The sequence below is a fragment of the Capsella rubella genome, unplaced genomic scaffold (assembly GCF_000375325.1).
Source record: "Capsella rubella cultivar Monte Gargano unplaced genomic scaffold, Caprub1_0 scaffold_1, whole genome shotgun sequence".
In the NCBI taxonomy this organism is placed as follows: domain Eukaryota; kingdom Viridiplantae; phylum Streptophyta; class Magnoliopsida; order Brassicales; family Brassicaceae; genus Capsella; species Capsella rubella.
The window spans coordinates 17793160-17816276 of NW_006238923.1; the positions used below are offsets into that span (position 1 = coordinate 17793160).

Below are 23117 nucleotides of genomic sequence, written 5' to 3' on the forward strand. Positions count from 1 at the left end.
GAACAAAAAGTAAGAAATTTTGAGAATATAAATCTATCTAATTTATGTCTCAAAAAAGTTTCTAACATAAATGAGATAGGTCGGACCGAAACATGAATTATCATTTTTTATAAACATATAAAAAGGTAAAAATAAAAATAATATTTTTTAAAAAGTTTTCAATATGAATTTAACTATTTTTTCCAATACAACACATATGTTAAACTAATAAACAAAATAAAAAATTAACTATATTTCATAAAATTGAAAATTAAAATAAAAAACATTATTAAATGAAATAAACTAAATATAAAGTAAATTATACAATATGTTAAATTTAAAAATGGTTCCATATGAAAAACAAAAAAATATATATAAAACATAAAATCAGAAGAAAAAAAAATATATATAATAGTATATAAATGAATCATTAGGAGATATAAGGTACGACAAATCCAAAAAAGGAAAACGTAAAACAATATATAAAAAAATAATGTAAACAATTAAAAATACAACAATCCGCCCAAAACCCACAAATCGTGTTCAAATTTCATGCCAACATATAAAAGGGCCCAAAATATTAACATCTAGATCTATATTTGGTAAAAACCCTAATAGCACACGTTTCTCAATGATTCTCAACCGCACTTCCACTTTATGCTCACACTTTGACTTATACTATACACACTTAATTTCTCAACAACTAATGAAGCTAAAACACAATAGTTTTTCTATACAAACACAATGTAAGTTTTAAGAAAGTAAAATATGATATAGTGAAAAAAATAAGTAGCAAATAAAATACGAACCAATTACTCATAAACAACATAATAAACGCCCGCGCGTAACCGACTAGTAATATATAAAGTAAAATTCTCAATCTTCCTTTCATTAGACTACTTAACAATACATATTTAAAATTTAACCAAATAGTTATATCCAATTAAAAAAAATAAAACTGAAAAGTGAATAATTTTGTATCTCTTTTGATAGAGCTTTTGTGAGCAGTTATAATAATAGAAATTTCAGAAGCCCCTCTCGTGTTTACTTAACCGCTATGACAAGCACAGCGGCCACCGCCACCGGAGCTTTTCCTCCGGACGAACCGGAGCCGCCAGATCGTCTTCGCTCCGGTGTCTCTCGGCTATTCAGAGCTACTGAATCTGTACTTCTGCCGCCTCAGTCACCATCTCCAACCCTCATCGATCCGGTCACCGAGATTCTCTCCTCCGCCTGTTTTGTCCACAACAACGTCTCAGTTCTAACTGTTGTTGCGGCAAAGGGCTTAGTCCCTAGTATTAGCCTGGATGTTTTTTGTGTTGTTGACAGGTTATGTGATGGTCTATGCTTCACGAAACCGGACATCTATGTTAAGCTGTCCCTTCTCGTCTTTCTACCATCTCCGAAGATTGAAGCTTATCCAATATACATGGCTAGTTTCTTCCCTGCATCAAGGATGGCTAAACGTATTGGTTGCTTTCTAGGATGGTTCATAAAGGATCCTCTTAAAGCAACTATCCAACAAGAATTATTTTCAAGACCCTTTGTTTCCTCTACTCTAGTAGTAGAGGCGCTTGCTTTGAAGTCGGCGATCGGCGTGGCTTTAGCATCGGGTGTTTCAAGGCTGGCCTGTTATTCGGATTGCAAAGAAGTCATCCTTCTTCTCAATGTCGATGGTCAAGCAAATGAAGTTGATGGTGTTTTTGCAGATATCAAACTTCAAGGGACCAAGTTTCCCACCTTTTCCTTTCTACTTGTTTTGCCTACGTCTGTTGGTTCTTGTAACATCTCCTCATTCAATGGAGTTTGAGTTTTCTTAAGTTAATTAAAAAAAAAAAAAAAGAAAAAACACAAAAAAAAAAAAAAAAAATGATACCATACCACTGCAGTACGAATTACTAATCATTCGAAATTAAATCATTGCAATACCTTTTAAAGCATTCATGCATGATGTCAAATTATTATTTTTTTCTTGTGTCGATGATGTCAAATTATCGTATCACATAATAATTAAGATACTACAAATCATCTTGTGGTGGTATTGAACACTTTACAGAAGATACTGGTCCATGTCTTTTGATGGTGATCATCATTCTTTTATCCGTTTACATATAATCATTTTAGTCGAACATTACTTTCTAATTCATTTCCTCGCCCAAAAAAAAAAAAGAATCACATTAAAAATTTTGAAATTTGTTGTTTTGTTTTCTCCCAACATTTAAAAAATACATTTAGCTGCAATGCATTGTAACAAAAATAAAATAAAATCCTTATAGTTCGTCGTTAAGCTATTAAACACTTTGGTCATTAATATGCGAAAACATTACTTTCGAGTATTGGATTTGTCTGGTTCTGTTGACTAAAAAATTCAAAACTCTGGTCAAATTCACGACCATTAGTTAACAACACACGTGTCCTAATAAAGCAATCTCAGCCGTTACACATGATATCTAAAGACAGGTTTGACGGCTAAGATATCAAAACGAGTAAACAGAAGGCCCGTACGTACGCTCTCAATTTTAATTGTCACGCACGAGTTTTGGTGTGACGTGGGCAAAAGAACAGCTGGCTGACAAAAAAAATGGTTTATGGATAGGTATTGTTGTTTTGTTGTTGATGAGCTCCAACAAAAATGAGGTCAAGTTTATCAACATCTTGTTGGCTATATTTTTGATATAGAGAAGAACGAAAGAAAAATATGGTCTTTGACGAAAGATTTAATTTTTTAGTTTGTTAGAAGTTATGCATAATTTAACGCACGCATAAAAAAATTCACAATCGAAAATCTAATATGAGTAGTGAGTTGTTTTACCGTGCCATATTTTATAGTTTGATTTTCTTTTTTAAAATCGGATATAAGTTTAATTCAACCAAAAATGTTTTTAAACAAAGTTAACATAATATAAGATTGATGGTTTAAAATTAGCATTATAACTTAATATTTAAAATCTAACCTATGTCACTATTAAACAAGTCATTGCTCAGTTACTCACATTAGTTTTGGATTTGCTTACTGTGTTTGAAATTAAATGTAGAGAATTTCTCGATTGTTCTTCATATATTTTTTAGCTTCTTTCTCTCCTAAATTGTATGAAAGGCGATTTGAAATACATATGTTAGAAGCTATATAACTGATTTTATATTGTAATGAGTCAATTAGAAGTTCTATGATTGGTACCCAATAATGTGTACCTTTGTGCTGGGAGAATTTTAGTTAAATGGGTCAAATTTGCTTACATATATGACCTAAGAGACTGCCTATAACTTTGGTTTCAGTCATAATGAAGTGACTGAACTATCTTATGTGATCTCTATTTTTCGAAGTAGTGTCGTCGTTTGGTCAGAAGAGCATGGTTTGTTCCAACATATTATTGACTAAACTCAGTTCATAATCATATATGGGTGGTTGTTAGTCTGCCATCAACAAAAATCATCCCAACATTTTTTATATTTGATGGAATTAAGATTTTCAAACCAATCAATCTAATAAACAAAAACACAAAATGAGAAAAGCTACTTTATCCAAGAAAAGGAGAATATAGTGTTGATACCTACTAAACTAGTAGGCTTACCCGTGAATGTGAGATCACATCTTCTTAAGAAATCTGTTAATTTATTTACTACAAAGTAAATCAGGTTGTTTACACTCTAATCCCGCTCTTTACGAACTTCCAAAACCCTAAACTTATCAAAAACATTCGAAATGAAAGAAGAACAATAAAACTAAAAAGGTTAGGTTCTTTTATTTCCTCGTTTAATTATATTTATATACTACAAAAATAAAGGTTCGGTTCCCTTATATTTCTTCGTTTAAATATTTGCTAAATCACTTTTTACAAAGACAAAATCATAACAAATTTCTAAAAGAAACATACATTTATGATTTAACGCTAACCCAAATATTAAAAATCAATTACACAACACACACACACACACCCCATTCTCAGAGAGAAAAAGCTTTTGCCTTTTGTTTTCTCTCTTCGTCTTCTTCCTCTTCTTCTTCTCCTTCACCATCTTCTGGGGAAACACAAAAACAAAAACTTTAAACGGCCATGGATCCCAGCGACCCAACTTCGATAATCTTTACAAAGATTAGAACTTTAGAACCAGATAACGCTTCCAAACTCATTGGCTATTTTCTAATGCAAGACATGGAACAGAGTGATTTGATTCGTATTGCTTTTGGTCCTGACACTCTCATTCAAACCTTCTGTCGAAAAGCTAAATCCGATTTGGGTCTTTCCTCCAACGGTTTCTCGTTAAACCCTTTGTCCAGACCCATCAATATCCATGGCCACCAGTCATTGTCTCAGTCTTCCCCAAGGAATGGTTTTTTGGAGTTCTCGAGAAACCCTAGTAACCCTTTGCCTTCTTCGCTAACTTCGACTACACTCAGAGATAACCCTAACTTCAATTCTATGCCTTTTCGTGACGGTTCATCACTTTTCGCCTCTTCTTCCGGCGATGAGCGGCAGCAACTGAGTAACCAGTTTCCGTTTCCCAACGACGAGGATCCCTTTGCCAATTTCCACAAGAGGAGTTTCTCGGCTAACGATGCTTGTTTTGAATCAGAGGAACCAGGTTTTGGAGGAGGAGGAGGAGCCGGTTATCATCGGTTTCCACATGGCGGTTTAGTTGATGATTTTGGTTCCCCTGGTGGTTTTGGTTCGCCGAATGAGATGGATTACGTGATGGAGAAGATGATGAGGATGAAGTTAGCTCAACAAAAGAGAATGACTGCTGCTCGGTTCATGGCGGCTTGTGGCTCTCCAATGTCGCATAGGTAAGTTTGCATTCTCTGTATATGCTTAGTTAGTAAAGACTTAGACTTTACGAAACAAGTGTTGCAGCATTTTTGCTTGTAGCTCTTAAATGTCGCATAAGTAAGTTTGGGATTGTCTGTTTGCCTTCTCTGTATATGTTTGGTTAGTATTACAAAACAAGTGTTAAAGACTTAGACTATATCAAATGTAAAAACTTAGACTTTACAAAACAAGTGTTGCTTTGTTCTCTTGGTTTTGTATCAAGAAACTTTATACTCCTGGGGATTGTTTATTGCAGACAAGGATCAGAACAGTTTGGAGAAGAAGGTGGTTACTATCATAGTCCAAGCCGGCATGAAAGAGAGGATGCAGTCTCTAAACAGATTTACTTGACATTTCCATCTGAAAGCTCCTTCACTGATGAAGACGTCTCAACTTATTTCAGGTAAAAGTCATATATATATATATATATATATATATGTGTTGTGATTAAATCGGGGTATCAATTGATGGCTCTGTTTAATATACATTTGGATTAAGAGGTCATGTTTCTTGTTTGTTTTGACAGTCATGGTTTTTTTTTTTTGAATGTGTAGCGATTTTGGACCAGTGGAAGATGTGAGGATTCCATATCAGCAGCAACGGATGTATGGGTTTGTCACTTTCGCCAAGGCTGAAACCGTGAGAACCATATTGGCTCGAGGAAATCCTCATTTCATCTGTGACTCACGTGTGCTCGTTAAACCATACAAGGAGAAAGGAAAAATTCTTCACAAGTAATGCGTGTTCCCTCTCTTTACTCTTCCTTAAGTTTTCTTCTGTCTTTTGGGTTCGCTTTCTTATTAGAGTTTGGTGAAACAATAGCAGGAGGCAGCAGCAGCAACTACACCAGCTGTTGGAGAGAGGGAACTATTCTCCTTCTTCAAGTCCTTCAGGAATGGACTCAAGGGATCTGTATGAATGTCGCTTAGGTTAGTGTCAATTTGCTCAAGAAAATTCAGAAAACAGTGCTGTTGTTTATTTCCTACTGAAATAGACTGATAGTAACTCTTCATTCTCTTTTTCATGACCAGGACCGAGGATGTTTTCAAACAAAACACAGGAGATGCTGCGAAGAAAAACTGAGCAAGCTGATTTACAACAAGCCATAGAAGTAGAACTCCAGAGAAGAAGGTTCTTGAATCTGCAATTGCCTGACATGGAGCATGAATCTATTCACCATCACCATCGTAGTCCTTCTTTTTCTCCTGCTCATATACCACCTCGTTTTAATAATAGTCTTCTCTTCCAGTCAGAAAACGACAACGAAGAAATCATGGAAGGTTTGTTGTGCTCTCTACATTTAGACTCTCTTTTTCTCGGTCTTTATCCATTCTTTTTCTCTCATTTTATCCTTTGATCAGGCAATAGTGGTAGAAGCAAGAAACAACTTCAGCAAGTAGCAGACAGCAACGAAGAATCTTGTTACAGTAATGAATCCTACAAAGGGTAATTGAGTGATAAGAATCAAGGCTTTTTAGTCTCCTTGTAGTGAAATATGCTACTTTAGGTCTCTTACATAAAGTTTATTTATCATTTCTTAAGGCAAGAGACAAGTCTGGAGAATACTCTTCCTGATAACTTGTTTGGTTCCCCAAAAAAGGCTGGCAAAACCTGCGAAACGGAGTCTGAGACCGAGCAGAAAGCCTCATCGGATCAATCAGCATAGCAATGGGTATGTCCAAGATCCCCCTAAATCAGACATTTTATCTCAATAGTCATCAGCAACATTGTTCCAAGCTTTTTGCAGGTTCACTATAGGCAGAAAGAAACAAGTGTATGGGTGAAAGGTAAGCAAATTCCGCCAGGAAGCAAACTGGAGACTCCTTTAAACCCTTACGTTTTTTTTTGTTGATTGCAGAAAGGTGTAGACTGATAAAAGAAGCAAGTAGAAGATAAAATTTGTCTATATATATAGAAAAAGTTAAAGAGGTGTTAACATGGAACACAGAAGAGAAGGTTACAGAGACAGTTTTAGGATTATATTGTTATCTACAAATAGGATTTTAACAGCTAACCTCAATACTCATATCAACACTATAACACTGAAACTCACAACTAGGTTTCTTTTTGGTAATTTCTTTTTACCTTTTTTTATCGTCGGATCCAAGTTAAAGCTGCATCTGTTACTTACCAGTTACCATGATTGTATGATATGCATCTGTTTTGCTTAGAGCTCCCTTGAAGACGAAGAATACTCAAAAAGTGTTTGAAAGGTTGATACTTTTTTTAAGTGAAAGTCCAACGGAACCAAGTTATTGAATAAACCGAAAAAATTGAAATAAACCGGACCGAATCCTCCATAAGTTATTCTCGGTTTATGATTTTGACGCAAACCGATACGATGCAAACTCAAAACTCTCGGATAATATTTAACAGTCAACACAAACCAAAATCATTCTGAGAGAGCACAAAAGAAAGTCAAAAAAATTTCTGTTCGTCGTCTTCTTAATCATTATCTTCTGAGGAAAAGCATAAACTTTCCGGCCGCCATGGTTCCCGGCGACCCAAAGTCGACAATCATTGCAGCTATCGGAAATTTAGAACCAGAGAACGCTTCCAATATCATTGCCTACTTTCTGTTACAGGACTTTAAATACTGTGAATTGATGCGTATGGCTTTTGGATCTAACAATCAGATACTAGATTTCTGTGAAAAAGCTAAATCCGATTTGGGTCTTCCTTCATTTAACCCTGATGAGAGATCCTTTAGTATCCCTGGCCAGCCATTGTCTCCGTATTCCCCAAGAAATGAGGTCTTGGACTTCTCGAGGAACCCTAATAACCCTTTGTCTCCTTCCTTAATCAGAGATAACCCTAACTTCGATTCTAGTCCATTTCATGACGGTTCGTCGCAACAACAACAACAACAGTTGAGTAACCAATTTGACAATTTGCACCAGAGGAGTTTCTCGGCAAATGATGCTTATCTTGGATCAGGGGGTTTTGGCTCTCCATTGTCGAGCATGTAAGATTGGGTTTTTTGGTTTGCTATTTCTTGATATATGTTTGGTTACTAGTAACGAACGACTGAGACTTAACTAAAGAAGTGTACAAGCATTGTAGCTTGAGGCCAGTGTTTTAACTTTGGTGTTCGTTTGTTCTGCTGTTTGATTGTTTCTGTATCAAGAAACACGTTCTGAGCTCTGCGGCTTGGTTTTGCTTATGGTGATTCTTCTTTTAGGCAAGGATCAGGACAGTTTGGAGTAGGAGCTGGTTTTGGGTGGCCGAGTCAGCAACAAAGAATGATTCCTTCTCAGTTCATGGGGGATTTTGACTCTCCAACGTTGAACAGGTAAAATTGGGAATTTTTTTTGTTTGGTTTCTCTTGCTATATGTTTTGTTACTAGTAACGAAAGACAGAGACTTTACAAAAGAAGTATATAGTAGTACTGTAGCTTGAGGCCAACTTTTTTTTTAACTTTGGTGTTGGTTTGTTCTGTTGTTTCTGTATCAAGAAGAAGTTTTGAGATCTGGGGCTTGGTTTTGCTTATGGTGATTCTTCTTTTAGACAAGGATCAGGACAATTTGGTGTAGAAGGTGGTTTTGGGTTGCCGAGTGAGCAACAAAGCATGATTGCTTCTCAGTTCATGGGGAATTTGGAACAGGTAAAATTGGGATTTTTTGTTTGCTTTCTCTAGCTAAATGTTTTGTTACTAGTAACTAGTAAGTAACGAAAGACTGAGACTTTACCAAAGAAGTGTAGTGGCATCATTGTAGCTCGAGACCAGTTTTTTTAACTTTGGTGTTTATGTATCAAGAAGAAGTTTTGAGCTCTGGGGTTTGGTTTTGCTTATGGTGATTCTTCTTATAGCCAAGGATCAGGACAATTTGGACTAAAAGGGGGTTACAGTTACAGTCCAGGAAGGCATGAAAGAAAAGATGTAGTCTCTAAAAAGATTTACTTGACATTTCGATATTGCTCCTTCAGTCCTCAAGACGTCTTTGCTTATTTCAGGTAATACATCTGTTGTGATAAAAATCGGGTTATCTATGTGAGAAAGGCTCTGTTTAGTGTTTCTTGTTTGTTTTGACAGTCGTGGTTTTCTAATGTGTAGCAAATTTGGAGCAGTGGAAAATGTACAAATTCGAAATCAACGGACGTACGGGTTTGTCACTTTCGCTGATGTTCAAACCGTGACAACCATATTGGCTCAAGAAAACCCTCATTTCATCCGTGACTCACATGTCTACGCTAAACCATTCAAGGCGAAAGAAGAATTCCTTCCAAAGTAATGCTTGGCCCTCTTTCTACTTTTCCTCGAGTCTTCTCGTCTCTTGGGTACACTTTCTTATTAGAGTTTGGTGACACAATAGCAGGAGGCAGCAGCAACTACACCAGCTGTTGGACGGAGGGAACTATTCACCTTCTTCAAGTCCTTCACGATCGGACTCAAGGGAACTATATAATTGTCGAGTTGGTTAGTCTCAATTTGTTAAAAGAGACTTCAGAAAACTTAGTGGTTGTTTCTTTCTTACCGACTTAGTAACTCAGTAAATCATCATTCTCTTCTTGATTACCAGGACAAAGGATGTATCCAAACAAGACACAGGAGATGCTGCAAAGAAAAACCGAGCAAGCTGATTTACAAACAGACCATAGAAGTTGAACACCAAAGAAAAAGGTTCTTGAATCTGCCATTGCCTGACATGGAGAATAAATCTATTCGCTCATCGCCAGCATATGAGTGGTAAGAATCAAGACTTTTAAGTCTTCTTGTTACTGCTACTTTAGTTCTTACTGACAGTTTATTTAACATTTTTCCAGGCAAGAGAAGAGTCTGGAGAATGCTCTGGCTGATAGCTTGTTGGATTCCCCAAAAAAAATCTAGTGAACCACCACAAACAAAGTCGGTTACCGAGCAAGCTAAGGAAGTGTTCTCAGATCAATCAGCCTCCCCAAAACAATCAAGTGAAACACCACAAACCAAGTCTGATACCGAGCAAGATAAGGAAGTGTCATTAGATCAATCAGCTTAGCATTGGTAGACAATGGTAGTATAGGCAGAAAGAAACAAGAGCATAAAAAGTTAAAGGTGAGCACTTTCGACCATGAAAACAACCTGAAACTCCTTTTAAAAATCGTTTACTTTTTTTTTTTGGTATTCTAATTCCATTTTGGTCCTTTTTGTTTGTTACATCTTTGATTTGCAGAAAAGAATGAAGTAGGATAGAAATTGTATAAAAAAGAAGCAAAGAGGTCGTACCTAACATTGGAACACAAAGAGAAGGTTAACGAGAACAGTGTTAGGATAAAATGTCATCTACAAACAGGGTTTTACAACATACGGATACTCAGATCAACACAGTAAATGAAACATATAAGTAGGTTCCCTTTTGGTAATCTTTTTTACCTTCTTTTAATATCAGATGCAAGAACTGGTTCTTTGGACAAAGGCTGCATTTTACTTACCATGACTGTACCAAATGCTTGTGTTTTTTTCCTTGGTGCTCGCTTGTAGACAAAGGGTACGCAGCCAAAAAGCGTCCAAAAGGTTGAAACTTTAATTAAAGGTGCACATTTTAAGTGTACACTGAACAAAAACTTAGCTGAAGAGTCCAATTGAACGAAGTTATGGAATAGGCCGAAATTTAAGTAAACCGGACCGAATCGTCGAAATGCAATTCTCTTCGGTTCAGTTTTGATCGAACCATGGTTAGATTAGTACTTAAATGGAGTTAAACCAGAATCTATTGTGTTTATTTATGACGATTAAATTACTTCTAAGTTACCATATAAAGGAAACGTTTCCATTCTCACTCCACGCTAGCATCTCTCTCTCTATGTATCTGCGACATAGATTTTGATTTGACATATTTCAAATGTTAAAATGAAAAAGAGAAGTAAACTTGTCCAATTAATCTTCTAAAAAGGTCTCGAAAGAAAACACAAAAAAAGCTTTGCTTTCATCTTCTTTCTTTCTTCTCCTTGATGGATTCACGAAAAGAGGGTAACTTGGTTGAAACCCAGTTTCTAAAACCTTATGTAACCTCCATTGATGGTGCTGTAGCTGAGCTTCCTCGTCACTGTCTCCGTGTTTCTTCATCAGACCTAAAGGAGTCATTTTCCAGGATTTCTTTCAATGGGTTCTGGTCTGCACGTGCTGATTTCAAATCATGGGCTAAAAAAATGGAAGCTTTGCACGAACCCACTTGGAGAAAAGCTGGGATTTTCGAGGCAATCAAGGCATCGACATACAAAATCCCTAAAAATGACTCTTTGGTTCTAGCTCTCGTAGAGAAATGGTGTCCTGAAACCAAATCATTCGTCTTCCCGTGGGGTGAAGCAACGATAACGCTCGAAGATGTACTGGTGCTTCTAGGGTTTTCTGTCTTGGGTTCTCCTGTTTTCGCCCCTTTAGAAAGCTCAGAGATGGGAGATTCCGTTGAGAAACTGGAGAAAGCAAGATTTGAGAAAAGAGGTCGGGATGGTCAAACGAGACAAGGACTATGGGTTTCGAGCTTCTTGGGTAGAGGTGATCAAATGGAGCATGAAGCTTTTCTTGTAATGTGGCTTTCGCAATTAGTTTTTCCGGATATGTCCCGTCGTTCTATTTCGAGAAAAGTTCTCCCTATTGCTGTTCGTTTAGCTAGAGGCGAAAGGATTGCTCTTGCTCCTGCTGTTTTAGCAAGACTGTACAGTGATTTGGGTCAAATTCTAGCTTTTGCTAGAGACAAGTCCGCTCAAAATTTAACTCTGAGATCACTGTTTAAGTTAGTCCAAGTATGGGCATGGGAGAGATTCGAGAACACCAGACCAAGAGTTGGAGAGATATCAAAAGGTGAACCTAGAATAGCTCGATGGGTCTATTCGCAACAAACATCTGAGAATGTGAGATTGAACCTTGATGATTTCGATTGGCGTCCTTACACTAAACCTTTGAAGAATTGGAACCCTCCTCGGTTTTACCCTGAAGAAGCTATGTGGATGACTGCTGATGACAATCTTGATGATGAATTTGTTTCGTATGCTCGATGTATGAGGGTTTCTCATCTTGTTGGGATGGATATTGTGGAGGATTACTATCCGAATCGAGTGGCAAGGCAGTTCGGTCTGGCTCAAGATCTTCCTGGCTTAATTACTGATCAAAGAAGCTTCACGGAAAAGGAGGCATGGGATGATTACAATAAGTCTCTTGATGGTTTAAAGCTGTACTTGCCTTCTTGTCTTGCTCCGACTTCTGTTACTGAAAGATATCAAGACTGGTGGTTCAAATCTATTTCAAAGTTTCTGATTCCTTCAGAATCAACTGAAACTTTCAATGCAAGTAATACAATTGATGATGATGATGATGTGCAGCCTTTGGGTCAAGTGTTTCAGAAGTTGGGAGAGAGCTTTCTTCGGAAATTCAAACGATTTAAGACGCGCAGGTTAGCGAAAAATCTGAGATTCAAGATAAAGAAAGACAAGATTTTTGATAGTGGTGCTTCAGCTTCAACAGAATTGCCACTTAGTCAGTTGTTTAAGGAGGAGTTGATATTCAAGAGAACAAGTGAGCATTTAAGAAACAAGAGAAGCAAGCGAGCTCGTGAGGATGATGAGAGTACTATGGATCACAAAGACGATGAAAAAGATGATGACATTACTATTGCTCAGATTAGCAAATCTAGAACTGGAAGGACTGACAAAAGTGGAAGTAAAGCAAATAAGAGTATGGTTCAGAGACCATCTAATGAAAACAACTCTTCAGATCCTCCTGTCGATTCTCATGAAGATATAATTAAAATTGCTGTGTCACCACCAGAGACAAGGCTAACATGTGATGATAAGCTTCATGTAAATGGAACCAAGGAAGAAGAGGGTTTGGTCCATGAAGATGGAGAAAAGCAGAGATGCAATGAGAATCTGCGCAGTGAAGCTGAGAAAGAAGAAGATATTGATGAAAGATTGAAACAGAGAAAGCTTTCAATAAAGGAGATAGAACTGAAGCTGGAGACACGTATCATGAAGGTGGAGAAGAGTTTGGCAATGATTAGAATATGGAAAACCAGAAGAAACCAGACCAATAATGGAGTTTGTGCTTAATTAAATGTGTCTAAACTATCTGATCTGAAACTTTTCAAGAGGATCTCATGGAAAGAAACACTACAATGTAACAATTACTTAATGGTGGTGTGATTTGTTTTTATTAATGTTTTTGGTTCTTTTGCAGTAGTTACATGTAGAAGTACAATGGTGAACTAAAGAGTGTTTTAAAAATTGATATTAGAATATAATAATCAAATTTAATTAAAATGATGGTTTAATATTTTATGATTTGTGTCTTAAATAGGACTCATTCAGAAGTGTCTAAAATAATATTAAAATTAGTTAGTTGGTTTAGACACTTTTGATAAATGTCACCATTAAACATGCTCTAGTACGTAGAACTCACAGACACAAAGCTTATGTATTATGTTTTGTGTGTTGGTTTGGTTTGTGTAGACCATTTTGATTTATGGTTTGGTTCGATGTATCAATTGATTTGGTTTTTATTGGTTTAATCATAAATGTTCCCTGACGGTGGTAGAAGGAACAGTATCTCGGAGATCAAGATCCGTCAGTTTTATCAATGTGCTTGAATCCTTCATCAAGCTCGTCTGAAAAACACCATAAAGGTTTCAAATTTATGCGAAATTTGTGAAACTCTGAAAAGGGTTATGTCAAATTAGAAGAGACAGGACAGAGATATGGTGAGGAAGCACAAGTACGGGAAGGTAGTGTTGGTTTCGTGCATCGCGCTTCTAGCTACCGGACTCATTGCTGACTTCCTCTGGGCTACTTCTCATCGATTCTCGTCCGGTGTAATCTCCGCCGGATTATCTCTACCTTCTTCCCTTACCACCGTAATCGTTCCCGGCCAGGTGAATTGTGATCTCTTGTTGATGTAATTAGATCTCAACATCTGATATTAGCAACATCTAGCTTCAGGAATATGATTCTTACTTTATACCTGATGTCAGATAATTGCATTGAGGTTGTGAGTGGTGAATTTACTTTGTTTTGCTGCTTTTAGGAGAAGGATACTAAGAAGAAGAAGGAGAGTGTGAAGGAAAGGAAACTATCCAACACATTTCAAGATTTGCCTGCTCCTGAATTGAAATGGGAGAAGATGGCAGCTTCGCCTGTAGCTCGTCTAGATGGAGCTGCAATTCAGATTAGGGATCTTTTATATGTATTTGCTGGATATGGAAACATTAATCTTGTGCATTCACATGTTGATATCTACAATTTTACGGCTAACTCGTGGGGAGGAAGATTCGATATGCCTAAAGAGATGGCGCATTCTCATTTAGGGATGGTAACGGATGGGCGATATATTTTTATTGTAACTGGTCAGTTTGGTCCGCAATGCAGAGGTCCTACAGCTAAAACATTTGTGCTTGATACTGATACTAATACATGGAAGGACTTTGTTCCTTTACCAGTTCCTAGGTACTGTGAAACAAGAAGATAAAATTTCGGAAATACTAGTTGACTTGTTCATGTTTCTTATTGTATTATGCTATGTGTTTCTCTTTTGATGATGGACAATGTTGAGAGAAATGATTAACAAGTTTAACATTCAGGTATGCACCAGCTACTCAGCTTTGGAGAGGAAGACTCCATGTGATGGGCGGAAGCAAGGAGAATCGATTTACACCAGGACTTGAACATTGGAGCATTGCAGTTAAAGATGGCCAACCATTAGAAAAAGAGTGGAGAAGTGAAATCCCAATCCCTCGCGGAGGACCTCACAGGTTATTATTTAACAGTAATCTTTTAACAAGTTATTGTGGGTAATACATTTGACGAAATAAAATTTTAAATCCTCTTTTGCTCTCTATGTGTCATTGTAGGGCATGTGTAGTAGTTGATGAGCGACTATTTGTAATTGGTGGTCAAGAAGGTGATTTCATGGCTAAACCTGGATCTCCCATCTTCAAGTGCTCACGCCGTATGGAGGTATTGGATTCATACCTTCCACAACTTTGATTCCGGTTAATTATGCTCTATATCATGAGTTCTTCAACTTTGATTTTCAGGTGGTATTCAGTGATGTCTATATGTTAGATGAGGAAATGAAATGGAAAGTTATGCCGCCAATGCCAAAACCGGATTCCCATATTGAATTTGCTTGGAAAGTGGTCAATAACTCCATTGTAATCGTTGGAGGCACAACAGAGAAGCATCCTGAAACCAAAAAGATGGTTCTTGTCGGCGAAATCTTCCAGTTCAACTTGAATACACTGGTAAAATACTTGAAGCCTTTATGGTCAAACCTGTCCATGATTCGCGTGACACTAATGATTTTGGCTTTCTCTACAGAAATGGTATGTGATTGGGAAATTACCATACCGTGTGAAAACAACGCTAGTTGGATATTGGGACGGACAATTATACTTCACTTCAGGGCAAAGAGACAAGGGTCCAGATGATCCTGGTCCGAGGAAGGTCATCGCAGAGATGTGGAGAACCAAACTGATACTCCATCCATGAGGCAAGCAAAATTATCATTGATAGAAGATTTCATAGTGGTAAAGATCACAATATTCTGCATTCTTTGAGCCTAATTTGAAACAAGTCCTTACAGTATATGTTTACATCCCCTGTCATGAGAGTTTGTATATTGTAAACTGATTCAGAATCTATATATAAAGTTACAATCTGAAAACACAGCTTTGTGTGCTTAATCAGAGAGTTTGTAATGATGGGATTCCAGTTCTGGTTTATCAATACCGTTTTACACAACCTGCTAATTTACAAAAAAGGAACCACCACTACTATCACATGCTTTTTCCAGGTCTTTGTTGATTGTCTAGATCAGAGAAGCCAAGAACAAGCTCCACCATGAAAAGCTCTCCGTCAAATCTTAGACCAGATGATGCTGCAGGCTGAAGAAGACCATCAACCATTCCGCCAAACACATATACAAATCTCCCTGAACGATCAGCGCAGGCACGGTGAAAAGACCGACTTTTTGGTCCATATGAGATTTGGTCAAGCTTTCTCCACACCGAAGATCCGTTTAAACTAACTCCTTGTGGCTGCAAACCTGAAGAAGGAATGGTTTTAACATCCAACACCCAGAAATCATCTTTCCTATGCCTATAAGAATCTTCACCCCCATAAATCAAGATCCGACCTCCCAATACTAGAGTCGCTGAGTGACCAACCCGAGGCAGTGATGCATATTCGGGGACATCCCGGAAATCGTAGAATATCTGTATCCATTTTTCTTCACACGTTTCTTGAATATCCAAGATCCAAACATCATCTAGCACATCATATCCTAATCCTCTGCCTCCAAACAGAACCACTTGGTTTTCTCTAATGCAGGTCAGCGTATGTCCTGAGCGTGGTGGCGGTGATTGTTGAGACTCCACCATGTGCCATGTCCCAGATGTTGAATCTTCAGAAAGTTCTAGAATCCATGCATCTCCAAGCCTGACTCCGTTCAGCCCAATTCCTCCATGTACAACCATCTTAGTCTCTGCAATACAACAGGCGGAATGAGCTCCACGAGGAGGAGGACGAGGCCGCTGCAGAGGTCCAACATCGAGGAGTTTCCAAGAGAGTCTCTCATGGCAAAAGACTTGACCAATCCATGTATCGTTGAGCCGTTCTCCACGGTCATTTATTCCACCAAATAAGAGTAGATACTCGCCTATAACAATGCAGGTGTGTCCAAATCTTCCACTTGGAGTCCCTGATTTAACTTTCTTCCATTTCAATATCTTTTGATTGCTCTTGTCAACATATGATGTCCACGTATCATCAAGATGTCTCCCTGAAAAGAAAAACAAAGCAATATACACAAAGATCTCAAGTTGAATGAAGCAATTACCTAATAATCCAACTACCATCATTGTCGTGTGCCTAACACACTCATCAAGCAAACAGAAAAGTAACCGAAAACTCAGACCCGATCACATGGAAAAATCGATCTGCTTTCCAACAAAAGTTAAGAAATCAGAAAGATGATAATTTAGCTTAAGCAAGCAAAAGCTAACCTCCTTGACAACCACCACCAAAGAGAACAAGATGATCATTAACGAAGTTGAGAGAATGAGAAGCTCTAGGGATCGGGAAAGAAGAAAATTCCTCATCATCATCATCTGGGTCTGAGATCTTGTGACAGCAAACAGAATCCATCTTATAAACTCGCTGAAACATCATCATCCACGAAAACCCATCTCGTAAAGATGACAACTTTAAAGCATCCACAGACTGCGAGCCCCATTCTCGTTCGCAGAGAGCTTCCCAGAGACTGTCGGAACAAGCTAGAGACTTGTATCTCTTGCAGGTCATGGAGAAAGAGAGGATTGAATCTACGGGAAGCAGAAGCAAGATGGTTAAGAGATGGTCATCGGGTAAATTAACTATAGGGCTTGACCACGACTGAGAAGTAGACGGCGGAGATGAGTTTCTGGCTGATTCCGCCGCCATGAGATTGAAATCGGAGAAGGATTTGATTTGTTGGTGAGAATTATTGGGAATGATGATGATTGTCGTATCGTCACTGTCTCCGTCTTACTACTATACGGTAAAAAAATTTAATAAAAATCCTTCCTTTTTGTTTTTTTTCTTTCCTTCTTTGGATAAAAATTGCCCGCACAAATTTTCAAACTTTTTCAAAACTTCGGAAACACCCCACTAAATTTATGTGAAATCTACTTTTCCGACCCCAATATTTCAGTAAATTGCATCTTTCACGGCGTATCACAAGTTTCAAACTTTTCTGAAAGATTTTAGTTAACGCCCAGATATTTTTGAGAACTTCTGCTTCTAGCATAATATTTGCATATAATTGCATCTATCTCCCAGTGTTCCACAAATCACAAATTTTTTAGAAACTTCGCAGACATCCCCAATTTGTGAGAAACTCCTTTTCTAGCTTATATTCCAATAAATTGCACCGTACTCCGAGTATTACAACGTTCAAAATTTTAGAAACTTCGTAAACGCTCCAGAGCCTCTGTTTCTAGCTCTATATTTTCAATAATTGCATTTTCTCCTAGTGATGATTATACAAATTTTTGTCATTATCTCATAACATTCAATCTTATCACAATCTATTTAATTGTCTAGATTTCATTTACTCTAATGGAGATTTTACACACTGCTCTCTTCATCAAAGTGTTGTGTCATTTCCGCAAATACATCAAACTGTAGGGTCATTTCTGAAAATTGTGCAACTTGCCCTTCTCTATCACTTTCCAAAGAGCAGATTTGGCTTCTTCTAAAGTCTCAACACCATGGCTTTCCTCAAAGGCTAGCCTTTGCATATTAAACTGTACAAATAACAAATTGAATATACACACAAACTGAGAGAGAGCTTCTGTTGTAGAATTATTGTAGATTATGTTTTTAATTAGTTACATATATTATTACCTGAGCACCTTGACGAACCCTTATATCGATCCCTTTACTATCTACAGAAATGATAGCAGCATCGTCTACCTCGGCTTCAGTAGACAATAGATTTCTAATTGGCTTGGAGAAGATTGCATTGAGTTCCTATCATGATAAAGAATTGAAATTATAATTCCACTTTAAATCACTAAGCAGGCTCAATCATTTAAGGGGTTCCTGAAAAACTCACCTTTAGATTTTTCTCACCTCCATCAACAGCTATCTTATCTGGCTGAAGAGCTTCATATTCATTGACGTTGATCCACGCGACAGTGCCAAAACCTCCAATGAAATATATATCACTGAGAACAAATCGTGATTGTTATTAAATTCCCATATTCAATCAATATATAGAGTGGCTGAAATCATGTAAGAAGAACACACAAAAACCTTATGTTCTGCATTCGAAAATAGTGAAAGTTTCCCCATTGTTGGGAAGGTCCTTGGTGATGCTTAGCCATATACTGCTTATGGGCCCATTCCTGGAAGTCCAGTAGCAGAAATAACGGTGTTAAACAGGTAACATCGCATGTATCACTCAAGACTGTGCGGTTAAATAAAGATACACACTTGCTGATCTTCTGGCAATGGGTAGACATCACCGAACAATGTTACTCTTGCATTTGATAAGCAACTCCATCCGGGTATCTGTAAGTACCAAATCCACACTCAGAGAACCAAAGCAAGGGAATAAACACCAATATGTTTGTATAGTTGTAGCATGATTGACAATGGTTACCTGAACAACAAGGGTGCATCTAGGTTCAGCTAAGATATTCCGAGTGTGAATAGCCAACGGTGAAAATGAAAATATTGGGTCTGAAACACACAAAGAATAGAATCCACTATCAAGAATGTAAACGACGCATACAAAGAGACACAATCAAGGAGAAGACTTACGCCCCATCGAATCAGGTGCAAAATCTACCAAAGATCCAAATGGGTACCCTTCTCTACGATGGTGCATTTTAGACATCACTGTGCATAGATGAGCAAATCTGGCCTTGAAACCATAAACAGTAGCGCCAAAAACCAAACAGATACATGAAATTTAATATCTTTACTCATCAAGAATGTAAAAGGTAACAAATGGAATGATCTTTTTAACCTGTTCCATCAAGTTCCTAACAGCTAAAGCCGGTCGAGGTAAACCATGAGCAGAGGTTGCGCTTTGAACACCACCGGAAATGGGGGTTCTAAAGAGCCCAGCTCGAGTTCCTCCACTATGAGGAACTACGAGAGATGTCTCCACATCGATTATGTTATCACTATCCTTTTCACCACTTATATTACTTCCATTCTCCTTCACAAACACAAAGAAAAACCATATCAATCTTATGCACAAGTTCAATTTCATCACTACCACACCATAAAAATTGTATCTTTAACTGAAATCAACATACAATTCGAAAAGTTAACAATCCAATTATTCAAATGCACAGGTCTTAAGAGCAACTTAATAACTTTGTGTACCTGAGACAAAGAGAAAATATCCGCAGGTAACAAACCAAACCCATTTTGATCTTCGCCTTCACTTGGAGCCTCCTCGTTTTGAAACAGAGCATGTACACGAATAAGCCCTTGATTCGATCCTTCCCTGAGCCTAAGTTTAATGATTCGCTTGGCTGGCAATTTGCAGAGCCAACAAGAAGACAAAGACAGAGCTGGTGAATTCGGGTTGAAGAGAGTCTTCGTACTTGGTAAATTGGAAACGTATGCTGATGAATTAAAGATAGTAGCAACCATCGTTAGAGACTAGAGAGAGAGAACAAGATCCCTTGATAAAACCAAACTTTTTAAGAATCTCCTTTTTTTAAACTGTCTCAAAGCTCAATGATGATTTTTAGCAATTGGTTTTGAACATTCGGTTTTGGTTCTATTCGGTTAAATATTTTAGGTTTAGAGAATGTGGTTCAATGTTGAATTCGGTTCGTTGGAATTTTTTTAGTTTGATCGACATCTACCTAATGCTCATGGACTCATGGGTATGACATTACTTGTGTTTAGCGGAGTTGATCGATGTAAAGCTAGAAACCTTAGTTTCGAAGAAAAAACCAAACATAAACTTATCTTAAATAACACAAATAACATGTCCCAGTAAAAATTATCATAAAATGGGGAACAAAAACCAAACCAAATGATTGTTTTTTGAAAAGGAGAAATCTTAAGAGAGTAGTAAGTAGTAAGTAACTCAGAGCATGCAATCAGTCCTTGCCGGTAGCCTCCTGAAGAAATTCAGTGGAACTGATGGGAGCCTGTACCTGAGCCTTGGATGTCTAAGCACATACAAGCCAATGAAAAAAGCCACAAACTGAAACGGAGTCACATACAGAACTACTGCGGCTATCAGACAGAACAGGACGAAGAGAGCAGTGGCACGCGGGTCACGCCAGCTTAGCAATGACTGGAGTCTCTCTCCTTGAGTTGCAAGATCACCAACAACTGTCTGAATCCTACCAGCAATGCTCCTGAGTCTGTCATATCTCATCCTGACGATGTCTGATGGCCGGGAAGTAGGGAAAGTGTCAAACTCCTCATCGAGCTCATCAGGGTGTGCTGAGTCAGCGTGTGAGAGACGTGTGTCCATGTGAGGAGGATGTCTCGGCCTCCAACGATAGTACCAAACTCCAATCAAGAAGAGGTAGAGGAAGATGGTTGGCAAGATGAGCTCGGGATAGATGACAAGGATGATGAACAAAATGTGGATTAGAACCGTTGTTATCGGATTTTTCCACACGCAGATCTGTTCAAACCATTTCCCTACTGCGATGATCCCACTTAAAACTCCCATTATCCTGAAGAAATTTGCCTTGCTTCTACGCATACTCCACATGTGAGATCCCACATCAAGCATGTACTCAACAACTTCTTTCCTCAAAGGAGGCTCTGCTCTTGTTAGCCTTGTCGACACAATCTGAGTAGCTTGATGCCTTAAGTTATCGAGCTGGCTAACTGTGAGAGGATGGAGGTAGTGCATCTTCGGTAAGAGAGGCAGAGAATACATATACATCATGTTGAGCAATGAAGAACAAGTAAACCTCACAGCTAAGTGAATCTCTCCCATTTTCTTGACTCCATTAGGATGTAGCACCAACAGAGGATATGAATGCGTATAGACTCGATCAGCCTCGAGAGTAGAGAGTCTTATCCTCACCTTCCCAATTCTTGAATCTTTTCCTCCGTTTTTGTCACCACCATGTAGATGACAGTTATCGAACACACCAACAGTAACAACAGTACACGGATCGAAAACTTCCCAAGTGTATTGCTCATTCCATCTTGGGGTAAAGCTGTCAATGATTGTCCGAGTTCTGATCCACTTCTGTCCATACTTAGCCACACAGTACGCATCCGTGGTTCCCCTACCACCTTCTTTAGCTTTCATAGGCATCAAACCCGTCGCATTCAAGACTCCAAGCTCAAGCACACCGATGTTTGGCTTCCATAATTGCTTTGCAGTTGGTCTAAGATCACTACTGTAATGAGTAGATTCATCAAGTACATGATACCCTCCTTCCAAACAAATCCTCATGTGAATTTTGCTGGCGAATTTGATCTCTTTCTTCTCTCCTCCTTCCAATATAACATGCTTCTCGAGGTTAAACCACCTGCTGTTTACAGGTCTATGGTCAAACCTTCTGTCCAAATACTGCAGCGGAATCGCGCATCTCCCCAAGACTTCATCTTTATTCGGCGCAACTCTATCTTCAATACTTAGAATCAAAGGCTCCTCAAACGGCTCAGCTACAACAAACATTAAATCTTCATTCCACATTGGATTAATGCTCCTGCTTTGCGACACTCTAGTCCTCAGTGCCTGATTTCCCATGATCACTTTCACAAACACTTCAGGATATCTCCCTTTGTCGCTCGGTATCAGATCCTGAGCTTCAATCACATTAACCCTAAGATACCAAAGCTTAGGAGACAGATAAACCTTAGATCTGATGTTAGCTAAAGCATCAGTTCCACTAACGGTTGCAGCATCAGAGTGCCAAGCTTCAGGGAAAGCTTCATCAGCTTGAGTACCAAACCAAACAGCTAACATAAGCTCTCCTTTAACTTTTTGACCTTTCCCATCTTCTAACCTATACCACTGTGGAGCCAAAGGACTATCAGGAGGCACCCTCTTAGGTATCTCATTCAAATCAAACACAACACGACCAATCAAATCATCTTTAACTAAATCTTTATCCTTGACAGTAGCTTCAAGATAAGAAGCCTGAACCCTATCTTTGGAAAAGGCGAAAACTTGGTTCCACTCAGGGTTAGATTTCTTCTCAAAATGTCTAGTGGTTCCTCGGTAGTTCCCAAGCTTAACTTCAACATAAGGGTCACAACTACCAGTTAAGTCCTTACCAGGTAAATCTTTGGCCTTTACGACACGAGCATAGAGATACTGCATTTGCTCAACGAGGTCATATGTGGTCGTGAGCTTATCTCCGGTGACTTTGCCTCCACCGAGATGAGGTTTAGTCTCCTTCAAGGAGAAATCTTCATGAGGTGGTCTCTGCATCTTCGAAACTAGCAAAGATTTGATTTTTCTTTTTCAAAAAACACTAGATCTAAGTTAGATCTTCAAAACAACAACCCCAGAACACAATTTACACCAAAAGGAAAATCTCAGACTCTGCTTAACACACTAAACCCCCAAAAAAAAAGGTAAAAAAAGAAGCCTTTCTCTTCTTCCTCCTCGAAAAATCAGAAGATAAGCATTGTGAGCGTTTTAGAAAGAGAGAGAGAAAGTGAAGGACTGTTGTAGTGAGAGAAAAGTAAACACATTGAAGTAGAGTGACAGAGAGACAGAGGTGAAAGGTTTTCTTGTCTTCTTCTTCATTTTGCTTTTTTCCTTTTCTCTTTTCATTTTTTTGTTTTTGTTTTTTGCTTTTAAATTCAAAATGATTTTATGAGTTGGCAAATAAATGGGTTATAAGTACAATAAAATAAAGGAGTTTTTCCTT

General features: G+C 38.1%; 6 protein-coding genes and 1 pseudogene across 8 annotated transcripts; 4 read left to right on the top strand and 3 right to left on the bottom strand.

The window, feature by feature from the left end:
* Positions 1 to 3982: 3982 nt before the first annotated feature.
* Positions 3983 to 6954, top strand: LOC17897469 (zinc finger CCCH domain-containing protein 55). Of its 3 annotated transcripts, none has more exons than XM_006307139.2 (9): positions 3983 to 4762; positions 5041 to 5187; positions 5339 to 5518; positions 5607 to 5713; positions 5816 to 6064; positions 6146 to 6230; positions 6327 to 6456; positions 6532 to 6571; positions 6643 to 6954. In XM_006307139.2, the coding sequence occupies exons 1-7, from the start codon at positions 4032 to 4034 to the stop codon at positions 6448 to 6450; spliced, it is 1623 nt and encodes a 540-aa protein (XP_006307201.1). In that variant the 5' UTR covers positions 3983 to 4031; the 3' UTR covers positions 6451 to 6456; positions 6532 to 6571; positions 6643 to 6954. The 3 variants fall into 3 exon arrangements, with proteins under 3 accessions (XP_006307201.1, XP_023645831.1, XP_023645830.1); XM_023790063.1 differs by having other exon boundaries at positions 5610 to 5713; XM_023790062.1 differs by lacking the exon at positions 6532 to 6571.
* A 258-nt stretch (positions 6955 to 7212) lies between these two features.
* LOC17900083 lies at positions 7213 to 10177 on the top strand (annotated as a pseudogene).
* A 461-nt stretch (positions 10178 to 10638) lies between these two features.
* On the top strand, positions 10639 to 12914 carry LOC17899901. The gene has a single exon (XM_006304317.2). The coding sequence runs from the start codon at positions 10714 to 10716 to the stop codon at positions 12805 to 12807; it is 2094 nt and encodes a 697-aa protein (XP_006304379.1). The 5' UTR covers positions 10639 to 10713; the 3' UTR covers positions 12808 to 12914.
* Positions 12915 to 13309: 395 nt separating this feature from the next.
* Positions 13310 to 15459, top strand: LOC17899855 (kelch repeat-containing protein At3g27220). Its single transcript, XM_006307594.2, has 6 exons — positions 13310 to 13625; positions 13778 to 14196; positions 14331 to 14501; positions 14601 to 14706; positions 14787 to 14993; positions 15070 to 15459. Exons 1-6 carry the CDS (start codon positions 13452 to 13454, stop codon positions 15238 to 15240), a joined length of 1248 nt encoding a protein of 415 aa, XP_006307656.1. The 5' UTR covers positions 13310 to 13451; the 3' UTR covers positions 15241 to 15459.
* On the bottom strand, positions 15311 to 17327 carry LOC17900010 (F-box/kelch-repeat protein At1g51550). Its single transcript, XM_006307323.2, has 2 exons — positions 16755 to 17327; positions 15311 to 16531 (listed from the first exon to the last, which is right to left on the bottom strand). The coding sequence occupies exons 1-2, from the start codon at positions 17188 to 17190 to the stop codon at positions 15528 to 15530; spliced, it is 1440 nt and encodes a 479-aa protein (XP_006307385.1). The 5' UTR covers positions 17191 to 17327; the 3' UTR covers positions 15311 to 15527.
* Positions 17328 to 17734: 407 nt separating this feature from the next.
* LOC17900482 lies at positions 17735 to 19957 on the bottom strand. Its single transcript, XM_006304960.2, has 9 exons — positions 19630 to 19957; positions 19265 to 19459; positions 19057 to 19159; positions 18896 to 18975; positions 18727 to 18804; positions 18547 to 18638; positions 18347 to 18458; positions 18136 to 18261; positions 17735 to 18035 (listed from the first exon to the last, which is right to left on the bottom strand). The coding sequence occupies exons 1-9, from the start codon at positions 19900 to 19902 to the stop codon at positions 17919 to 17921; spliced, it is 1176 nt and encodes a 391-aa protein (XP_006305022.1). The 5' UTR covers positions 19903 to 19957; the 3' UTR covers positions 17735 to 17918.
* Positions 19958 to 20196: 239 nt separating this feature from the next.
* On the bottom strand, positions 20197 to 22936 carry LOC17900433 (FT-interacting protein 1). Its single transcript, XM_006306756.2, has one exon. It carries the CDS (start codon positions 22670 to 22672, stop codon positions 20348 to 20350), a length of 2325 nt encoding a protein of 774 aa, XP_006306818.1. The 5' UTR covers positions 22673 to 22936; the 3' UTR covers positions 20197 to 20347.
* Positions 22937 to 23117: the final 181 nt, after the last annotated feature.